Source organism: Ailuropoda melanoleuca, chromosome 13 (assembly GCF_002007445.2).
Source record: "Ailuropoda melanoleuca isolate Jingjing chromosome 13, ASM200744v2, whole genome shotgun sequence".
Classification (NCBI taxonomy): Eukaryota; Metazoa; Chordata; class Mammalia; order Carnivora; family Ursidae; genus Ailuropoda; species Ailuropoda melanoleuca.
This window is the reverse complement of record NC_048230.1, coordinates 44,940,044-44,962,240: the sequence shown is the minus strand read 5'-3', so window position 1 is coordinate 44,962,240 and position 22,197 is coordinate 44,940,044. Positions and strand designations below refer to the sequence as shown.

The 22,197-nt window shown below is 55.7% G+C and overlaps 1 protein-coding gene across 10 annotated transcripts in view; it reads left to right on the top strand.

Annotated features, from left to right (window-relative positions):
• MYT1 (myelin transcription factor 1) overlaps positions 1 to 18,409 on the top strand; it is a 68,081-nt gene extending 49,672 nt beyond the window's left edge. For 7 of the 10 annotated variants that reach the window (XM_034641059.1, XM_034641061.1, XM_034641065.1 and 4 more), the window contains exons 14-23: positions 1,132 to 1,286; positions 2,313 to 2,375; positions 2,487 to 2,555; positions 7,116 to 7,196; positions 7,555 to 7,638; positions 11,601 to 11,822; positions 12,923 to 13,014; positions 13,636 to 13,739; positions 15,998 to 16,141; positions 16,499 to 18,409. In XM_034641059.1, the coding sequence (XP_034496950.1) occupies positions 1,132 to 1,286; positions 2,313 to 2,375; positions 2,487 to 2,555; positions 7,116 to 7,196; positions 7,555 to 7,638; positions 11,601 to 11,822; positions 12,923 to 13,014; positions 13,636 to 13,739; positions 15,998 to 16,141; positions 16,499 to 16,639 (1,155 nt within the window). In that variant the 3' untranslated portion in view covers positions 16,640 to 18,409. The remainder of the gene's footprint in view (positions 1 to 1,131; positions 1,287 to 2,312; positions 2,376 to 2,486; positions 2,556 to 7,115; positions 7,197 to 7,554; positions 7,639 to 11,600; positions 11,823 to 12,922; positions 13,015 to 13,635; positions 13,740 to 15,997; positions 16,142 to 16,498) is intronic. The other 3 variants (XM_034641060.1, XM_002925700.4, XM_034641062.1) reach the window with 2 other exon arrangements.
• The last annotated feature ends 3,788 nt before the right edge of the window (positions 18,410 to 22,197 follow it).

Sequence of the window (22,197 nt, the reverse complement as noted above, 5' to 3'; positions counted from 1 at the left end):
CTAGGCCTTCCTGGCCCCTCTACCTGGACTCCTGACTCAGACTCTCCAGCTCTGCCAAGGCTCCTTTATCCATCCTGTGGAAGGCTGCACCCCACCCTCAGCCTCACCTCCCACCCCAGCCTCCGGCAGCAGCCGGGACAGCGTCCGTGGGCCTCCGGGATGCTTTCCCTGCTCTGGAACAGCCTCCTCCCTGTGCTTCTGGGAAGCTGCCATTTATCCTGAGGACTCAGCTTAAGTCCAACTTGCTCAGGGGAACGAGCCGCTTCCGCCATGCCGTGTGCCGTAATAGTGTCGGCCGCGGGACTCCAACACCCCTGACATTGACGAGGTTCACTGTCAATTCTGGAGAGCCTCCATTGCTTTGGGCTCTGCACTCTGGATCCCCAGAAATCCTGTAAGCAGGTGCTGTTATCACATTTGAAAGTGTACCATCTGGGCCCCGAGAGCTCGAACACCTTGCCTGAGACACATACACGCCAACACTGGGATCTGGACCACGAACCAGCACAGACCTACTTGCAGGGTGTTGACCTTCTCTACTTTTGTCCTTGTTCAGCCTGTGTCTTCTGCTGGTTACTGATCCCCTCCAGACCTAGAACTCGAGCTGAGGAAGGGCCTGCTGGGGTCGGGGCCTGGCCCTGGCTGGGGAGGCACAGGGGTCACAGGTCACATTCTGTATGCTATTGCTTGCATTGTGTCCTCATGGTCATAGCGTTTCAAAAGAAACACTTGTCTGGTGCTACTGTCTGCGGAGCCCTGGGGACCTGCACTGTGTGTAGTTTCTTGTGTCTAGAAGGGTGGCCTGGCTGCAGTTAGGCAGAGGGGACCGCACGCCTGAGGCCGGCGGAGGGTGGTGCAGCTGGCCACACTGGGCAGCACCCAGGCCCCCTCACTCCTGGGGCAGCTGAGCATCTCTGGCCGAGGTGGGGGAGCACTCTGGCCCCTCAGGGGTGCTGTCTTCTGTGTTTTTTTTTGGGGGGGGTAAGGCTTCCTCCCTCATCCACAAGGCAGGAGACTCCAGAAAATGTCTCTGTGAACACTGTTCTGAAGGGTCCCTCTCCCTCAGCCCCCGGGTCGGGCGCCCGGCCCCCCGCCAGCCGGTTAAAACGTCTCCCTGCTGGTTTTTTGCAGTCAGAGCCAGCAGCCCATTCTTTTGCTTCTTCTGAAGCAGATGACCAGGAAGTGTCGGAAGAGAGTTTTGAGGAGCGGAAGTACCCCGGGGAAGTTACCCTGACCAACTTTAAGATGAAGTTTCTCTCCAAGGACATAAAGAAGGAGCTGCTCACGTAAGTCCCCACCTGGGCCAGGAGGGCTCCCTGAGAACCTCCGGAGTCTGGAAGAAAGTGTGCCCTGGTCTGAGCCTCTAATGACCAGGCCTGCTCAGCCCCAGGCCTTGTCCCTGCCCCAGCTTAGCTCTGACCGTCCTCTTGGCCAGAGAGGTTGGGCACCTTGCACAACGACCCACTTGAGCCTGGCAGTGGGTGACAGGTTTCCCGTCATGTCTGCACCGCACTGGGATCTAACACAACCTTCAAAAGTGTAAGAGCACGAAGAGCCCCTGTTCGGGCCCACAGAGTGGGCCGAGGGCCAAGGGAAGCTGACCCTCTCCTGAGTCACAGCCATCTGCCCTGGCTTACAGAGCCCAGACCTGATGTGCACTCCGCTTTAGGACCCGGGGCCCTCGGCTCTGGCAGCCCAGCCAGCCCCTTTGAGCTGTTCATCACAGGGTTCAAGCAGACACCATTACAGACTGGGGAAGCTGCTGGTAGACAGGAGTCACCCCATGGTTGGATGCCACCCCACAGCCTTCCGGTCAGCCCCCTTGCGAATTGCTTCTCTCCCATAGGACTGTGGGAGGCTGTAGCTGTCACCTGCACCGCCGGTGACCCAGCCCTCCCCTGTGCTCAGTTTGTCTCTGGGGTTCCTCTTCTCTTCCTGTGAACCAAACCTGTAGCTGGCTCTTCCCGGGCTCTGGTCTGGCACCTTGTCCTCAGGGAGGGTCACGCTGCTTTAGGAAGGAACTGCCTGCGTACGTGTTCATGGGTGCACACACGTGTGCGTGAAGAGTCACCCTAGCTTCAGGCTGAGCTTGAATTTGATTCCTTTTTCCTCCTTGAGTTAAATTGTGTGGGAGAAGCTTGCAGTCTGAGGACCGAGGGTGGGGAGTCACCCCTTGGCCCGTGGGTGAGTCGAGACCAAGTGTCAGCTGGTGTCCCTGAGGATGCTCCACCCCAGGGGGCAGGCCTGGCAGGTGCGCTGGCCTGGCAGGTGCACCCTGCTCTCTGTTCTGATGCTGTTTTTCCTTTGTCCAGCTGCCCCACCCCTGGCTGTGACGGCAGCGGCCACATCACCGGGAACTATGCCTCTCACCGCAGGTTTGTCCCTGCTCGGGTCCAGCCTGGCCTGGGTGCTGTGTGGTGGGTCTTCCCCTCTCCTCCTCTGCTCCCCCTCTGGCTCACCCCAATGTCCCATCTCTTCTCTTTCAGCCTCTCTGGTTGCCCTCTTGCTGACAAGAGCCTCAGAAACCTCATGGCTGCCCATTCTGCTGACCTCAAGTATGTCTGCCCTCCTGGCCTCCTGTCTCTTGGGTGGCTCCCTTGCTCTGCTCTCTCCTTCCATGAGGCTCCAGCCAAAGTCGGCCCTCTCCAGGGCTCCAGCCCCAGGGGAGCCCCTCCTAGCAGGATGGGGCAGAGAGACAGGCCATGGAGGGGCCGACTTGCTTGCCTGGGGCTCCTACTGCTGCTGCCTGTGTCTCTCTGCTCTGAGTGCTGCTGTCTGCCTGTCCCTTGCTGCAGGCCCCTGTGCTGCCCTCGGCCCTGCCAGCTGCTCTGAGGACTGAGGGCCGGAGGGCCTTGAGGGGAGCAGGACCTGCCTCTGGCTCCTGATGGCCCATCCCATCCTCCCTTTCCTGAGGACGCAGTATGGGGTTGTCCAGGCCTGCTTCTGTCACTGCCCTTGAGGTGTGGGAGAAGCCCAGAGCTGGCCTTGGCTTCTAAATCTTGCTGTGGCTCAGCGGGCTTCAGGCTGTGCGGCTCTCGCTAAGGGTCTGGGTGCTGATGATGAAAGAGAAAACTCTTTGCCCTGCCCTTCTCCTACGACCCCTGCAGCTGCTTCTGTCTTGGCCCCCGGTGATCCTCCCAGATATGCCTTCCCATGCTCAACCCTTCTCTTTGCTGAGCACCCCCTCTTTCTGCTTCTCCTCCCTGTCCCTAACACACAGGCAGGCCAGGCCCTGTGGGCACCCACCAGCCTGCTTGACCGCCCTGCTCAAGTGCGATGCAAGCACCTAGAGGTTTCCCAGGTTGTCAGTGTCCTCTGGGGGCTGGAGTTGGGCACTGTCGTAGCCTTTGGCTTTTATGCATTCAGTTGAGCTGTGACATTGTAGCCACCATGACCCTGAGCCATGCAGTGCTGACCCTGGGCTCCCAGGCTGAGCAGAGGCTCAGGAAGGAGGTCCTACTCTTGTCCCCTCAGCTCACTCCCTCCTCAGGAGTGTTTGTCCCTCCCTGGGGCCTCCATACTGGGTGCCCCTGAATCTAGGCTCATTCCGTTCTGGGGCCAGTTAGGAACCAGGGCCCTAGGGCCTCCAAGATGAGGAGCTGTTGCTGCCAAAGGATTCCAAGGGGCCTGAGCTGATTTAGAAACAGGGCAGAAGGCTCTGGATCTCTAAGGGTGCCCCCCTTCTGCCAGCGTCCTCTTTGTCACCCTGGGGAGGCTGTTCAGGTCCCAGCAGCCAGAAGTGTGTCATTGCCCATTGTGTTGTGGGCAACGTTCACCACCATAGTCGTCCTTCTGCGAGTTAACAGCTTTCACGTAAACGTTTTCTGAGGCTCAGGTCATCACGGCACATTCACACGCTCACTCATCCACTGGCCGTGTCCAGCCCCAGGCATCTAGTGAAGCCATCCGTCCTGTGAGCTCAGAACCCTCTTCCCATTCCTTCCTCTCTTCTCTTAATGTCTTTCCCATGTGCCTTTTTCCTTTTCCAATTCAACTTGTGTCTTAACTATAATTAGTTTTCATGGTTTTCCAGTTCTAGGGCCTGAATGATTTTAGAGCTCTAGGACATTTCTTCCTGCAGGGCAGGTGCTTGGGGCCTGGTCTGGGTCTGGAAACATGGCCATCCTGGAGGGTTAGCGCTTGTCTACGACCAAGAGCCCGTGAGGAGCCTTAACCCAAACTTGTTTAGAAATCGCAGCGAAGGTCTTCCTTGTGTGGAAACAAGTCACTCGTCAGCTTTGGCAAGGTCTGGGAAGGTGCCCCGACTCCTCCCAAGCTCTTCTCTGGCTCCAGAGGTCTTTCTGTGGGAGTCAACTCTGTCCTCTCAGGCCACAGCAAGGGCTTGGGGTGGACGTGGGCAGCCTCCGGTGTGGTGCTGGTGTGATAGTTCCTCCCTCTCCCTCCTCCTGTCCAGTGCGTGTCTCATAGCAGCTGTTCCTGACCCGCCTGTGGCTGTGAGGGGGGAGGTGAGCTGTCCCCAGGGAGGAAAGACACCCTGCATCACTGCCTTGCAAACGGGGCTCCTTTGGTGGCCTCCCTATCGACAACCGAGTGCAGTGACGGTCTCTGATCACATGTTTTCTGTGCTTTAATCGCATCCCAAGGGCGTTAGCTCTTCCCTACCAAGTGCCCAGTGTGGTCAGGGGCTGGGGACACCGCTGCCCCGGGCCACTCCGCCCAGTCTGTGTGTGGACTTGAGGTGCAGGCGCCTTGCAAGGATGTGACGGGGGCTCTGACGGGGTGGGGTGGCCTCCCCACCGCAGGACAGGGATGAGGCTCCGAGGCGAGACCTGGCATGTGCCATCAGCTGCAGTGTGTCCCTTAGACACAGGATTCTTCCTCTTGCCCAGAGAACGCACTCAGAAGCAGATAGTGGGAGGGTTCCTGAAACTGACCCTGTGGGTCCTCAGGGGCACGAGAGTGGCTGACACAGCCAGCACCCGGCACGGACACCTGCTTCTTCAGCCGCACAAACATCACCCTCTACTGGCCACGCCTTTTTGGGAAAAGCCATTGACTCGGGCTTGGCGAGGAGTGTAGGTGGCCCCCCTGCCTGGAGAAGGTGTGCCTCAGTGGGCCCCCTTCTGCTGGGGCCTGGCAGGGACCATCGCCATGTGCGTGGTCTCCCCTGCCAGCCTTACAGATGTCACAGGGTCTGCACCGGAGTCTGGACCCGTACTTACGGGCATCGAGGCCTGGGGCTGCTGATGCCCTAACCACCACCTGCAGGACTGAGCCTGAGTTCTGTTTGCCTGAGGCCGGGAAGCAGTGGAGCCCCCGGCAGCCACCGAGCACCTGCAAACCCAGGAAGGAGAAGTGCCCTCCCCAGTCTCTGCACGTAGCCTTCCAGAGAGCAGGAACAGGGCTTCTGCTGGCGCGGGCCATGACACTGCTTGACAGGACACTCTGAGCGGAGGAGGGGGCGGCAGGGCATCAGTGGGGCCTTGGCCTCAGCAGAGAGTCGTGTGGGGGCATACCCGGACATGCCTGAAGGATTTGGTGCCCACAGCAAGGGGCCAACCCCAGCAGATTGCATCCTGGGACCTCGGGTGAGGCAGAGACATCAGGTGTCCCAGCAGGACCCTTGTACCAGTTGGGGGTTTGTGTGAAAGGGGTGAAGCCCCCCTAGATGGAGGTGATGTGTGGTTTCTATTAAAATGCAAAAACCTCCATGCCCTAGACACGTGTGTGTTGGAATGCGACCACACATGACCAGAGTAGGAGCCATCATAACCTCACAGGGTTTGAGTTATCTCTAAATCCAGCAGGAGGGCGACTGGACTGGCTGGCTTGCTGGCTGGCCAGAGGGCATCCCATGTGTGGCCCACAGGACAGGGATGAAGAGGGTGCCTTGAGAGACAGAAAGACTGGAGAAGGAGCTGGCGGGATGGGCACTGACCTCTCCAGGTTGCCATGCCAGCTTTGAGCTTCCTCGATGGGAACAGGCAGTGTTGTCCTGCTGAGTTCTGAGAGATAGCTGAAGAGTGGTGGGGAGTCCTTTGGCTGCGCCGGCTTCCTCTGTCCCGCTCCAGACTCCAGATGTTGCATTTGCTGTTGGAAGAGGATGCTGAGAAAGGGCCGTGGGCACAGCACCGGGGCCTAAGTGCCTCAGAGAACCCTGTTGATTGAGAGGCAGAGACCTATGTCCTGTTTCAGTTGGTGTGAGTCCCCATAACCCTCTTGGGACCACTTTTATATTGAGAAACAGCCCTGGCTCCCACGGTTTCTTCTCTGTGTGAGTATGAAACCAGAACCGGCAGATGAATATTCTGAGATTCCAGATGCAAGCCCCAAGGTCCTGCCAGGGGCCACACGGTTGGAGCTGCGCCCTTCCACGGGACAGGGTGCAAAGTGGCAGACCTGCTCCAGAGGTCGCTGGTGGACCTGCCTGCAGAATCAGGCACACCTCCCCATTCTGGCACCAGCAGGAACTCACTCATTCTTCTGCTGTGGACATTCAGGGAAAAATATTTTAAGAAAACCCATACTTGTGTATTAAAGTGTAATTTTCACCTTCTACATGATATGTTTGTCAAACATTTTGGACGCATCAAGTTGGGCTTCTGTGTTTTGTGTCCCCCTCCTCACCCTTGGCCAGTGCCTGCCGCCCCTGACCAGCCGCTGGCTGTGTGAATTCTGCACTCCCGGAGAGATACACCTCTAGGGACCGGTGCTGTGGATGGCGTGTCATGGGCGCTCAGTAGACATCAGCTCATTTGCTCACGTGGGGGCAATCCTCCATGAAAACAACCCCTCTTCCTCCTAGTCATGTCAAGAAAGATGAACCCATCTTAGATGTTAGGGTTGCCTTTCTGAATGCTGTCTAAAGGCCCATATGTGTTCGGGAACCTTCTAGTCCAGCCTAGAACCCCATAGAAGGCCAAAATAGGGGCCCATCATTCCTGCAGTGGAGATGTGCTCTTGTCTTGGCCTTCTTAGACCCCTGGGGAGACGGGGTGGCAACGTTCTGAAGGCCGGGAGTCATGGCAGCAGGCTGGCCGGGATGTGCAGGCCATTTCTGAGACCAGTGCTGAGGAGGTGGGTGGGCCCACGTGGGGGCTGGGCACAGACGGGGTCCATTTTTGGTCAAGGGTCTTCCCTGGCTCTGGTTCCAGCTCCGCTGTCCTCCACAGGTGCCCCACACCCGGCTGTGATGGCTCTGGCCACATAACGGGGAACTACGCCTCACACCGAAGGTGAGCCCGCCGTGCCCCGGGGTGCCAGGCCGGATGGAGTGGGGTGGGGCTGTTCCTCAGACGTAGTTGCCCCAAGAAGACATTAGTGTTGCTGGCAGCTGGAGCCTGGCTCGTCTCTGCAATCTGAATTGTCATTCCTGAGGCCCGATCAGGTTGCCCTCTGCCACCAGACCTAGGGGCTCGTGGTGACACCTCCTGCCATTGCCCTCCTGCCCTCGAGAGTGCTCCAGGACAGATGCTCCCTGGGGACCCCCTGGGGGCTGCCGGGCACAGAGCTGGAGGGGGCGGGTGGGGCAGATGGGTGCGAGAAGTTGCTGTTCTGGGACCATGGTGGCTTTTTTTCCTTTTTCAAAACTAGCTTGTCAGGCTGCCCTCGTGCCAAGAAAAGTGGAGCCAGGGTGACGCCCACAAAGGATGACAAGGAAGACCCCGAGCTGATGAAGTGAGTTGGGGTCTTGCTGACTCCCGTGGTTGCTTTGCAGAACTGGGATGTTCCTGTGTGTTATAATTTTATTTTTTATTTATTTATATTTTTTTAATTTATTTATTTTATTTATTTTATTTATTTATTTATTTGACAGAGATAGAGACAGAGATAGAGACAGCCAGCGAGAGAGGGAACACAAGCAGGGGGAGTGGGAGAGGAAGAAGCAGGCTCATAGCAGAGGAGCCTGATGTGGGGCTCGATCCCATAACGCCGGGATCACGCCCTGAGCCGAAGGCAGACGCTTAACCGCTGTGCCACCCAGGCTCCCCCCTGTGTGTTATAATCTTAAAAAGCTCCTTCTAGACTCTTTTTTCATTAACACAGCTGGTCAATGACAACAGAAGTTCTCCTGCTGTGCATATGAACCCCTAGGAAGCTGTGAGCCATGTGTGTCATATCAAGGGCATGCACAGGCAATGGCTCCTGTCTGGGCTTTTCAGGTCTGGGGGTGTTGGATGGGGCCAGGAGAGGCAAAGGGCCCTGCTGCCCATGCACCTGGAGGGCCACCTGGGTGAGGGCTCAGGGCAGGGAGCAGCCCCACAGGGTGCTCATGGGGTATTGACACCTGCATAGCTGTGGTCTGATGGGAAAGGACAGGTACAGGAGTGAAGAGGACAAGATGGTTAGAGACATGAGCAGTCTTTGAATCATGTGTGTCTGCACACTCACATAGCTTTGCAGTGAGCTGGTGTGGAAAGAGGGAGCCCAGGAGGGTCACCCTGAACTGGGACCTCGACCCTGTTGTGCGGAGGAGCAAGGACATCCTGGGCCTTGCATGACCGAAGCCCTTGATACCCACTGCTGACCACCTCACTGGGGTGCCTAACATGTCATCAGGGGAGTGTGTGTGAACTCTGACCCTGTGAGTGCCCCACTTGGAAGGGGTTGCATCATTGCAAGTTTATGCTTCCAGAACGGAAGTTGTCCCCTGAACCCCCACTTGCCAGTACGGGCAAGGCTGGGCCACAGGAGCAAACAGAGTGACCCACCATTCAATTTTCCCAGGACCTTCAGAGCTGACAGTGGACGGAGCTGTGGGTCCCCTTGCCAGCTGAAGAGTGGAAGGGGACGGCTCTGGCTGCGTTGCAGTGCTGGCCTTGGGCTCTCTTGGTCAGGGCATAGCCAGGCAGGTGCTCAGAAAGCCCGTCTGCCCTGATTGTGTTGCCTTTGGGCCAAGCACAGTGGATGCTCACCCCTGCAGAGGGGAGCAACCTGGACCAAGAGTCAGTGGTTCCTCCTTGGAGCTTCCCCCAGCTGCACCTGAACATCTGCTTGGCCACAGAGGACAGACCTGACCGACCAGCATCACACCCTTCCAAGGCGCCGGCCCCACCAGCTGTTTATTTAATTTGGTTTTTACAATAAAACCATAATGAATGCTAACGCAAAAATGCCAAGTATGTGGATGTCGGTGTCATGAATGCAGCCCACTAAATGCTAGGGTGGAGGAAGAGCGTTTACCCTTCTGAGAAGCCATATAAACGCAAGCCGCTGTGGATGTAGCGAGGGTCCTGCCGTAGGGTTACGCTAAGTGGATTGTGCTGCATTTGCAAAGGATTAAAATCAAGATCAGCGCTTTTTAAGTTCACTGGGAAAAACGGTTTTCCTCCTCCTAATGTGCTGTCGACTTTGCATTTTAAAAAACAAGATTTTTGCAGCCAAGTGGAGACTATGACTTAGAAGCAGGGCAGCATTTAGAGGATGGAAGAAGTTCCTAATGGCTCCATGGCAGAGGGGGGGCGCCCATCCAGCACCTCCATTTTATAGGGCCTCCTCTCCAGCCATTAACTTTGACTGTATTTATAATTGACTATCATTTTTAAACAAGTGCAGACTGCAGCAGAAACTTTAATCGGTGCTCAGGTCCTGTGGCGTGATGGGCTTTCGTGAGCATGTGATTTGTGGAGGCCTGCTGGAGGAAGCGTTCCCTTTTATGACATCTTGCGTCTGTACCATTTAAGATTAAGTCATGTTGGCACATTGTGGTAAATCCCTTTGACCAAAATGGAGAGTGGGGTTAGGAGCTCCACGCCCATCACCTGTGGAGAGCCCCCCCCCATGCTGTCCCCAACCACACCGGCTTCCAACAGAAGAGATGCCTCTGACCTTGGGGTCCCGGTGGCCCCACCACCAGCTCACCTGGTAGGCGCAGAAGCTGCCTGACGTGGCACCCCACACACGTCTTACGTGAGGTCACCTGGCAGCTCTGAAGATGTGGACACTGGATGTGGAGGGAAAGAAAAGCAGTGTGACTGCCCACATGTCTGAAATACCCACTATGAATGAATTCCAGGGAATCATCCCTGCTGAGGAGGGTTAGGGTTTTGCAAAGAATGTGAGTCAAAGGAGTTCAGAGTCAACGGTTGTAACCATGAAGAGCCGCCTCTCATTTGGTCTTTGACCTTGTGTTGTCGGCTGCCCAGAAGTGCTTCGGAGTGTCCGCTGGGACCCCACAGCTGGGCGGCGTTCAGGTGTGAGGGGCGGACATAGGGCGGGTCCTCTCCAAGCTCCTCGCAGGGCCCGTGGCTGCGTCTCCCCTCTGGACTGATTGCCGAGATGACCTTGGACCGGCTCAGTAGCCACCCTGCATGTCTGAGGCCCACATGGGTGGGATGAAGAAGAGAGAGGGACGGGCACCAAGGGAGGAGACAAGTGAGGACGGCTCCAGGCCAAGGAGGCTGGGAAGATGTCTGCAGTGGCCACCTTGGCGGCAAGGCCACGGTGTGGGGGCAACTTCTGGGCAGTGAGGCCCTGTCCCCTCACCTGCTGTGGCAGGAGCCCCAGGGCGGCCCTTGCCCCCCAGAAGACGTCCTGCCTCTGACTTCCCCACCCCAGGGGCCTCTGTCTAAACTCGGGCAACGTGTCCCTTTTCAGGGTCCTTTGTGTTTGACAGTCTGCAGCCCATAAAAAGGGTGAAAACAAATGGCAAATTATATGAGTCTCGTTTGCTAGAGGGAGAAAACAGAGAACTTGCAGCGGCAGGATCTCGTCCTCGGTCAGTTTTTGGTTCCGAGGTGGTCCCGAGCTCAGATCCCATGATCCTGAAATGTCGGTGCTCAGAAGGCATCGCAGGGAGTTCCTGGTCCAGGTCCCTCCTGAAGGCCACGAGGGCGGATGCCCAGAGAGCCCTGTGCAGCAGCCGGTTCTCTGTGGTGCACAGATTCCAACGGCAGCCTGAGGGGGACTCACTCTGGACCTTTCTCCAGTTACCTCACCTGTTCCTGGGGCATATGTTATTTCCTCAGGGGATTCTCTCCCTGTCCTGAAACAACCTGAGCAAAGGAAAATGTCATTCCAAGCTGGCCTCGGGCAGGAGTCACGATGGAATGTCTGAACTGAGTCTTTCTTGGATGAGCCCTGTGGCCTGGGTTCTTCCTTCCAGAACACACTTTTCAGATGTGGCAATACTGGGACATCTATGGACATCATGCCATGACAGTCTCATTCTGGGATGCTGTGGGGTGATGGAGCCCCTGCTGTCCCCACACTGCCTGGCTGCAGTGAACTTGTGACCTTCTGTGACCCCCAGGACCCCCAGCACTGTGCTTGGTGCAATCCCCAGGGAATAGCCTCCACATTGCTGGGGTGATGTGGACACGATGTGGCAGCAAGGTCTAGGTGTAGATCCAGAGGCCCCAGAGAGCTAGCCCAGGGCCCAGGGGCATCCTAGCTCCTGGGGGGTGGGGAGAGGGGGCAGCTGCTGACCTTCCGGGGTGCAGGGGGCATGAGGTTGCGGCTGGACAGGGAGCATGATCCCTGCTGCCTTCATGTCTGGATGGGAAGGCTTCAGGAATCGCCTGGACAGTGGGAATTTATCCAGGAACCTCCAGCAGTCTCAGTGTCTGGCTTGGGAGAGTCTCTGGGGTTCTCCTCCCTCCTCCAGTGCCCTGTGCTCATCTCTGACCTCTCTGTGCCAGGTGCCCTGTTCCAGGCTGTGTGGGGCTTGGTCACATCAGCGGCAAATACGCTTCCCACAGAAGTGCATCTGGCTGCCCGCTGGCCGCTCGGAGGCAGAAAGAGGGTTCCCTTAATGGCTCACCCTTTTCCTGGAAGTCACTGAAGAACGAGGGGCCTACCTGCCCCACTCCAGGCTGTGATGGTTCCGGCCATGCCAACGGTAGCTTCCTCACCCACAGGAGGTAACTGCCCTGCGCATTCTGTGTTTCCTTGGGACCCCAGCCTTGGGCATGTGGGCAAGGCTCTTCAGGAAGGGCCAGACTAGGGCTCAGTTTTGGCCTATAGTTTCTCCAGGAAAAAGCAAGGCCCAGACTGGTAGCCGACTGGGGGAAGCCACAGGCAATCTGTTGGGACCAGATCATGGTGTTTGTGACACATGTCACCCCATGTGGCTGCTGTCATGAGCCTCCTTCCACATCCCAGTAGAGTCCCTCCAGCAAGAGCAAGCAGAGCCCTGAGTCTGGTGTGTGCACTCTGGAAACAGGCCGCAAGCTTCTCCTGGAAGTCTTTGTCATACCCCATGTCCTGCCCCTCCCGCTGGGGCCTCTTCTTTGAAGTTTGGGTCTAGGCCTCTGCCTGCTGTGGAAGGGACATGGTGACAAGAGCCATCCCTGCTTGGGCTCTCACTTGCCCCCCAGTACCTGCTCCAGGGCTGGGGGGCCTTGGACCCCCATTCACTTCCTCTGGGTGACAGGCAGTCGAGGTGTCGGCTGAGGTGCAGGGGGTTACCACACAGTCCTTTAGAAACCTTTTTTGTCTTTCCTTTGTTCTGCCCTAGTCTCTCCACCTACAAGATTAATTAGCTCATTCGTTCCACAAGCCTTTACTGGTATGTCCACCACATACCAGGCCCTGAGATAGAGCAGAGAACAAGAGCTGATTTGGGCCAAGCGGGTGGGGCACCGACTATAAGCAAACAAATGAGTGAGCTACCTAGGATAGCCAAAGGGGTACATGCTGTGGGGAGAATAGCGGCAGGGAGGAGTGAGGAAGGCCTCTCTGAGAAGTGGGTAAGGAGCTGGCCCCACATCATCTGGGGACAAGCCTTTAGGGCAGTGGCCTGAGCTGGGAAAGGCCTGGGCTGTTAAATAAGGAGTGTGACAGCTTGGGGGCTGGAGCCAGGGAGCAGGGGGCCAAAGGAGATGAATGAGAAAGTGCCAAGCCAGGATCCTACCAGGCTGCCAGCCAGCGAGGACTTGGCTTTCACTATGATGTGCCATCTTGGACTGGCTCTTGGTTTGTGACTTTGGACTGGTTTTTGGTGTGTGAACTTTGCTTCCAGCTTATCTGGCTGTCCCAGAGCAACCTTTGCTGGAAAGAAGGGAAAAGTCTCAGGGGATGAGGTTTTCAGCACGAAGTTCAAGACGAGTGATGGTAAGGTGTCCCTCCTGCAGTTCGTCCAAGTGATCTCTGTGACCTGGGTGAGTGAGCAGTGCTGGCGGAAGGGGTTAGGGAGAGAGTCCCTCCTGGAGTGAGTCATGGTGGAGACAGACCTCTGACCTGAGCCGACAGGTCTCCTAGCCTCAGGTCTGAACCCCTGGGTGCCTGGAGTCTGGGTTCCTGGCCCTCAAGTGGCCATGCTTGCTCTAACCTGGATATTGCTAAGTGTTGGCGTCAGAGAACCCTAGTGGCAGCATCAGAAGCCACGTTCTCGGGGTTTGTGGAGTTGTGAACTTAGTTTCAAGGAAGAGGGAAGCTGAGGAAATTCAGCACCACCTGGAAAACTTCCATCTTTATCTTAGCGATTAATACCTGCTAGAGAGATCCTACCCATCACCCAGGGTCAGGAGGCAAATGTAGACACATGCTACTAGTCTCCAAGACCGACTTTTCCAGCATGGCATGTGGGATAAAAGGTGCCTAGCGTGCCAGGCCAGTTGCCTCTGCTTGGAAAGAATCCCTAGTTCCATCTAGAAAAGAGGCCTCCACTGCACCCCCACATGCTGGCCTGGGCGTAAAGCCAAGAGCCACAACCAAGGTTTCTCTCTGGAGCAGTATTGGAGAACGATGAGGAGATCAAGCAGCTGAACCAGGAGATTCGTGACCTGAACGAGTCCAACTCTGAGATGGAGGCCGCCATGGTGCAGCTGCAGTCCCAGGTGGGTGGCACAGCAGCAGTCCCAGCTGCAGTCCCGGGTGGATGGTGCAGCTGCAGTCCCAGGTGCCGTCCCAGGTGGGTGGCGCAGCTGCAGTCCCAGGTGCCGTCCCAGGTGGGTGGCGCAGCTGAAGTCCCAGGTTGCCCACCAGCCACCTCCCCCCCACCCAAGGGGGTCCTTGTCCTCAGCCTCCTCTTCCGTGAGGCAGGAGAACTGAGCTCGTTCAGGTCGCTGTTAGGCTGAGCTGATGGTGCAGCGCTCAGGGACGCTCAGAAGAAGCCACCTGCCAGCTTTGGTAGTTCTTCCAGCAGTAGGGGTCCTAAGGTGCCCATGCTGGGGGTCCCGTCAGCTTTGGCTGCTGGCCCTGTCAGTAGGAATAGTATTACAGGGTGGGTTCTGAGGGCCTGGCTGGAGTCTGATTCTACCCCAGAACTGCCGTGTAGCAGCCTAGTGACCTGGCAAACCTGCTATCAGTCTGTACTGATGTCCTTACTGGTAGAATGAGGATGATAATAGGAATCAACTCCGTGAGGTTGTTGTAAGATAAACGCATTTCTATGGGAAAGTGTCTGACCCTGAAAGAGTCACTATTGCTGTGTGGTAGGTTTACAAAGTACTATAAGTGTATGCGTCGTATCTCTCTGATTCCCCCAAAATGAACATTGGTCATCAGAAAAAAAAAATGCAATGAGAGTTTTATTTTGAAAAGAAGCCCTGACTTTAGCTGCTGAGTAGGGGGCCAGAGCAGAGCTGGGGGCACAGAAGGAGTGGCTACACATAGCTCTGTCCCCTATGGCTGGAGGGACAGAGGGACAAGGAGGTGACCTGGCCCTGCAGGATCTGGGGGTAGAAGGGACAGATGGGAAGGTGGGGAGGCCCCTTCCCAGAGGCTGCAGTGTGACATATTGGAGCCCCACGTGTCTTGTTATGCCATTCCTTCTTCCATCAGCCAAGAGGCTTTTATGCTGACCTCCTGTGACTCGGAAGTCCAGATAAAAATAGCATCGCCCGTAGAGATCAGGAAGGCTTTTCATTCTGCCATGCATCATCTTCCCCAGGCTCACTCGCAGCAGAAGCAGACGAGTATTGGGGCATCTCTGGGTGCCAAGACATATCGCTGTGTGACTGCCACCCTCTCTGTCTCTCACTGCTCTCTCTCTCCCCAAAGTAACCTTGGAGCAGCACCTCTGATTTCTCCCCTCCCCTCTCCCCTCCCTCTTTCGTTCGTTTGTTCTTTCTTTCCTTCTTCTTTCTTTTTACTGATTTCCACCTTTTTATTCACTAGCATCCTTTTGGACTGACTCAGAGCCCCCTTTCCTCTAGAGGGAGTTTTCAGTCCTATGCTCTGCAGAAAGGCTCAGGCAAAGAGCAGGCAGACCCTTAACTCCTACTCAAACTGTTTTAAGCCAAAGACTTGTCACCAGGTGTGATGTTTCCCAGCCATGTGTTTGGAAGAAAGCCCTCCACCCCATCCATTGCCTCCTAAAAGGCAGCTCCCCTTTCTGCACCTAGGGGATGGCTCAAAGAGTTACACACATTGTGTGAGCTTGCCTCTGCCCAAGGCTCCTTCGGGATACTGGTTGGGAACTGCCCTCCCAAGCAAGTCTCCTCCAGACTGGGCCCCAGCGCAGGCTTTCCACCTTCCCCACTCTGGCTGTGAACCTCTGCATAGGGTTGTGCTGACCCTGAGCCTCTCCTATCTGCTCACCCGAGCTGATCAGAGCAGGCAGGACTGCTCATGACCGCCAGCCCTGTTGTGACTGTCACTGTGAGGGTGTGCTGGGGGAGTCAATGACTGGCTCCACTCAGCCAGGGGTTGCAGAGGGAGAAGTAGTTGCCATCCTGCGTGCCTTCCACAGGTTTGTCAGTCTTTCCGGTGGGGGGAAGAGCCAAAAGTGGCCAGACACCCCACAAAGTGGATGCAGTATTCCCATTACAGAAAAAGAAGAAGAAACATGGTGAACTTAACTGTGTAGCTAGTGGTGGGCTGGGATTTGAGATCAGGGTGCTTTGGAGTCCGTGTTCCTCTGTAACCCTATAGGACAGATGTGGCACAGAAGGCTATGGCCCCACACAGTCCCTGGCTCAGTCAGTGCATCCCCTCCTCCGTCCAGGGACCAGGGTCCCTGCCTCTTCACCCTCTCCCAGAGAGACATGAAATGTGGCACAGTTAGCATGCTGCTGTGTCCCAGGAGGACGTGAGGGACGTGGTCCATGGGACACCCATGGCAGGAGGCATTTCCCATCTCGGTCTGGTGCAGATCTCCTCCATGGAGAAGAGCCTAAAGAACATCGAAGAGGAGAACAAGCTCATCGAGGAGCAGAATGAAGCCCTGTTTCTGGAGCTGTCAGGCCTGAGCCAGGCCCTTATCCAAAGTCTCGCCAACATCCGCCTTCCGCACATGGTAAGCAGGATGTGGCCCTTTGGACACTCAGCTCAGCTGGTAGCTGACCCCCAGGACTCTGGGGAAGGTGAGGAGGGCAGGGCACCCCTCTGTGTCTGGGGCCCTGCCAGAAGGGGCCCGATCCAGGCGCTCTGCCCAGCAGGCTGCTGGCAGTGGCGGCTCTAGCTCTCCGGAAGAGTTGAGGAATCCACAGCAGAATACTCATGATTGTTTCAGCCCAAGAGTGCCAATGGTGCCCTGATAGGTGTGGGCTTGTCTCAGGGGGCGTTCTATGTTCATGCATGGATTTCTGTGGCTTCTGAAAATCATGGGGCTCATTGCATGGGTGGGGCTTGCTAACCCTGTTCTGTTCTCCAGGAGCCAATATGTGAGCAGAATTTCGAGGCCTACGTGAACACCCTCACTGACATGTATTCCAACCAGGAGTGCTACCAGAACCCCGAGAACAAGGACCTCCTGGAGAGCATCAAACGGGCTGTGAGGGGCATCCAGGTCTAGACCTCATCATCCAGAAGCCACCCCGCCAATCGGGACACCTGGGGCACCCCGACTTGGCTCCATCGTTTACCTCCCTCGCCCTGCCCCCGCAGTGGAGATTCCCAACTCACAGTGACTAGTTGGCAGCCCAGGGCAGCCTCAGGCAGGCTTATCCAAAGGGGTGCCTGGAAATCCGTGTCTTTCTTATTGCGCTTGCCAGGCTGGAGGCCTCGACCTCCCCACACGAGTGCAGGGCAAGGCACGGCGTATTACAAAGTGATTTATTTTTGTTTTTTGAAAGAAATCTGAAGAGCAGCTCAAAGTCTCCAGTGGAAGCTCATGGACAAGGTTCTCAGGGAAGTTTTGGAGTTTGCAACCACAGTATTCCTTTGTCTGTCGAGGCTGGGAGGGTAGCCGTGGGCACGGGGCGGGTGGTGCGTGTGACAGTGTCAGCCTGGAGCACGCGCCCCAGGGTGCGTGTCTGCTCAGTGAGGTCAATGTGGCAAGTGTGTTTTCTGTTTTCATTTAATTCAGTTTTGTCTTAAGGATGGAATAAGCACTGTTCCAGAAGGTTAGAAATAGACCTACAGCCCATGATCCCCTTGAGGACTCTAACCTGGGGTGCCCCTGGACGTTCCACATGAAAGCACCTCACATATCTAGGGGTGGCTGGCACCCCCTGCCTGCACAGACATGTACAGCTCGGGGTCATGCCCCCTCTTGGGGCTGCAGCCGACAGATCCAGGTCTGGGTCAGGGCCAGGGTCTCTGGTTCTCTGTGTGTCCACCCGTGCCCGTGACCTGTCACTGCCGCATTACCCGGGTCATGGCCGAGCTCGACTGAGGTGGGGACGGCGTCAGCAAAGTCAGGGGATAAATTCCTAATTCGATACCACCAAGATTCATTTCTTTTTAGATCCACTCAAGATGCGAAAAAAATTTTAATAGAAAGTGTTAAACACAATGTTCCTAACATGTAAATAGAGTCCAAATTGATTGTGACTACAATTCCAAGTTAGTATTTAAACGTAGAGAAATTGCACTTCCTGGAAGAAATAAAAAAGTAGTTAGTTTAATTATTCTGTAAATTATTTAATTTTGTCAAGATGTAAGTATTTATATTCACAACCTCTTATGTTAACATTTGCTATTTATTTAACATTTTTATTTATTAATTTTGTACTATTTCAACCAGACCCCACACCAGGACACCATGAGAGGGAAATCAATGAAATCAAAGCAAAATTAACTATTGGACTATGAGATAGGCCACAAAAAAATCTTGCTGTAACTTCTTTATATAGAAGTCTTCTTATAATTTTGATGCAACCAGCTTATTTTTTATATATTTTGTTATTTATTCTTTTAATAATGGAATTTCTAAAAAAGTATTTTGTAACTGAGGAATTTTGATAATTTGGGGATATTTTTCCCTGGGTCCAATGGAAAGAAAGACTTTTGGTTTTCTTTACCCCTTTGGTTCCTTTTGTTTCAGGCACAGACAACGGCAAACGGAATTCTGTATTTATTATTTATTTAAGTGTAGCGCAGCTGTGTGTGTTCTGGTGTGATTCTCGTGTTGCATCTGTGTGCTGGTCCTTGATGGCTGAGTCGCGCTGCTGTGAAGGACTGCTGGCCACAGGCAGCACTGAGCAGTCCCCTCTCCCAGGCTCCCTGTCCCTCTGACAGCTCCGATACTGTGATCCCCTTCCTCAGGAAACGCGTGGAACCCACAGCACAGCACTTCTCGGTGTGTTTGCAGGGTGATTTCCTAATAAAAGTCCACTCTGACTGTGCACGCGAGCGATGTGTGCTGTGACGCCGGCCTCTGACACCTTCTTGGGGACTCTTCCATCTGGGTCTCTTCTTGATACCACATGTGGAACCAGCATCTTTCCCCCAAGGTGTGCTTCTAGGAGATCTAAGTCACGGTGCCCTGCACCTTCCCACGTGACTGAGCATGTGCAATGCACCACTTTCTCTTGGGCTCAGAGAGAAGTCTTCCTGTTGGGGTTGTCCAACCAGGTAGGGTCGTGGCGGGGGGTGGGGTTGCAGGGTGGAATGGGGGTTGCCCCAGGCTCTCTCTTCTGGCCATGAGGAGGAAGCCATCTGCAGTAGGAGACAGTTTGGACATTCTGGAGGGAGGCAGAGCTGAGAAATGGAGAGATTACAGTGGAAGTGGAAGGAGGATGAGAGGACGCTGATCCTTTCAGAGCTCCTGGATCCAGCCATACCTGAAGGTCATCCACCCTTGCACTTCCCAGTTATGTGGGGCAATGAACTCCTCCTCTCCTCCTCCCCTTCTTTTCCTTGTTGCTTAAACTCTTCTGTCTGGCTTTTTGGCTCTGCAGTGGCACCCCACTATTTCCACACGTTAGTGTTGGGTGTAACTCCAGCTCTCCCAGGGTGAGACTTAGGTTTGGAGTTTCTGACCTGACTTCGGTTTGGATATTCTATGTGATCTGTCAACCGCGTTTGACCTCCCTGGGAATCTGGCCCCGAAGGCCAAACTGGAGCTACCATCTGACCTGACAAAGGAAAAGTCTTAGACATTCTGACCTCATTTCCAAACCCTGTCCGAGTCAGGGGGCATCTGGTGTGTTTGTGGGGGCAGCTGACCCTTAGGAGAGCTGCCCATGAGCCTTCATTGCACCCCAGACCCACCTCCCCACCCCTGCTTCCCATTGTCTTTGCCTCTCTCGTGCCTCTTAGTGTCTACAATGGGCAGGCTTCTGAAGCCTGGTCTCTTCCCTTCTGGAAACTTCTACGGCTCCCTCCTCCTCTCCTCCACTGGGCCCTCTTCTCATCTGCCTATGGCCCCTTCCTGGTTTCTGCTACCCTGCCCTGTCCCTGTGGATGCCCCTCAGGGGCTGTCCCAGTCCACATCCTGGCCTCCCTCCTTCCCTGAATCGACATCCCTACAGCTCATGTCTGCCACCTGCAGAGAACTCCCACACTGTTTCCTAAGCCTGCTTTTCCCAGTTCTAGCACTTTCTGGGACTCCACTTGGACATCCCACAGGCCACAGGACATATACCCAGGCGACCACATTAGCCCACTGGCTGCTCCCGGCCTGACCATTCCCGTGCCCAGCAAGATACCAGCCGTCATGCAGCTGAAGAGATCACGGCCACATGAAGCTACGTAGAGGAGCCAGCACATGGATGTCGATGTCACCACGGAACACCAACTGGGTCGTGTGTGCTGCCCAGACGGGGCCACCCGTGGGTGCTGGCCTAACGAGGGCAGTGTGTGACTTGAGGAAAAACAGGCGGTTCTTTGGGTTACATGTCTAGCTGTGCAGGGATGCATGTATTACGGCACCAGCCATGCCCTGTCCACCATAGGGGGCAGTGTGGACACCGTGACTGCTGAGCTCCAAGGGAGCCCCTCCCAGTAGCTGAGGTGTCTGCTTGGGCTGCTTCTGGATCTTGAGGGCTGGCCACTCCCTGCAGCTTGAGCCAGTATAGGTCTTAAGGGCACACCGGGAGCCCCACAGAATTGGAGGAGCTGGTACAGTCTCAGCCCTGGGGCGCCATCTCCAGTCCGCCGCTTCCAGGATGAGGGGTCTAGGGGGAGGGGCAGGGAAGCCCACAGAGCCACCCTGCTTCCCACGTGGGATCGTGGGAGTGCATGTAGAGGAGGAAAGTACAGCTCCCTCGCCAGCACCCTGCCAGCAAACATCCCCTCATTAGACCCACCCATCGCTGCTCATAGGGTGCCTTCTGCCAAATTGGACACATTTCTGCCCGTGTCTTTCACACACTGTCAAAAATATTTTCCTTGTATTTAATTCTGTCGTGGTTCTCTCTGTAGAAGTTGTCAAAACAGCAAAGGAGAAACTTGGTGCTGTTTATGTAAAGATGGTAAGAAATCCACCCAAGGCCCACCTGCTGTACCGTGAAGACCAAGCAGAAGTGCTTGTAAGTCCCACACCATCCCCCCGCCCCCAGCCGGCTGCTTGAGACCCAAGCAGAGCTTGATAATCCAAGAGCCTATCTGGCTCCAAACCTGGAAGGGCTCAGTCAGTCACAGCTGAGTCACCCCACACCAAACCCTACCTGGCTCAGCCCCGAGCAGGTACAGGAGAGAAGCGATGACAAGCCCACCTCTCAACACCGTGGTGCAGGACTGTCCCCATCATACAGACCAGGAGACTGAGGCCCAGGAGGCTGCTCAGGGTCACACAGGGATTGGCTATGCAGCCAGGATTGACACCAGGCCTCTGGCCCTGGGGCTTGTCCTCCTCAGGAAGAGGAACGGGTGCCAGCCCAGCTGAGCCCCATGGAGAGGTCAGACCCAGTGGGCACGGAGGAGCCAGAGGAGAAGACAGGAGGCACCAGGAAGAATCTGTCCAGGCTCAGAGTGGACAGACAGGTCTCCCAGTCTTGGGACAGCTGGCCTGGCAGACCCCACTGCCTTCTGGGGGGCTCTGACCCTTCCCTAAGGTGGCCGGGACCAGACACAGACTGAAGGCTCCTCGAGGCGAAGGCAGGTTCTCCAGCAATCCTCTGGCTCCTCCTGCCTACAGGGCTGAGCACGGTGGACCACGTCCCTGCATTGGCCTCTCCTTGCCCCCATCAGCTGGTCTGGGCTGCCCGGCTGATTCTCTGTCACTAGAGCTGGTCAGGGGTTTCCCACAGGACAGTTAGGCTTGTCCAAGATCCCTATTCTAGGCTCCTAAAGGCAGTTTTTCCCCTGCACACATTTTTAGTCAGTAACAGAAAGGACTAAGACGTGGTCCTTGTACTGGGATTGCGGCCTCCAGGACATTCCTGATCATTCCCTAGTCACCACCGCACTTGTACACTCATGCTGTTCCCAGAGGGTATGGCAGCTAACTGCCTGGCCCCATCCCAGGTGCTGTCCCTCTGTGCGATTTCTGCCAAGCTCAGGTCTGAGGTGGGGCCTGAAAGCAGGTCTGGGATCACTGGGAGAGACCCTCAAGCACACTTCCTTCCTGTAATGCTGAATCTGGGGGGGGGCTTTCTGGGGTTTAGAACTCTGGGAGAGACCGCAGGGCACATTTCCTTCTTGCAGTGCTGGGGGGGCCTTTTTGTGGTTTGGAACCCTTTGACATTGTTTGAGAAATTATGTGTGCATGTGTGGGGGAGGGGGGACTTTTTCCTGATCCACATCCTTCCCACATTCTTGAGCAGGGGGGGAACTTCCTGACTCATAGTCTCGAAGAGTCCTATGAATATGACACTCATAATGGCCATAGGCTGGAGACCATCGTTGGCACTGACTAGGCCCTGGGAAGTTGACTCTGCACGGCAGTTTCCTTATCAGTACCGAAAGAGGGGCATCTGAAGAAGTAGGGTATGTGCATTCGCCGCAGTGGAGACCGGGTCATTCTGAAACAGTTGAATGCCCCCACTCTCCACCAGCTCAGAGTCCCTGGGAAGCTGCCTCAGAGGCATCCGTGAGAGGGGCCTGTGATGATGCTGGTCCGCTTCAGGCCTTAAGGCCCACTCCATGCCTGTAGAACCCTGCCCCAGACACCAACCACTCCCCCCCCCAACCATGTGTGGGGGGTCCTGGGGCAACTTTCAACACTATCATGATGCCCGAGGGGCC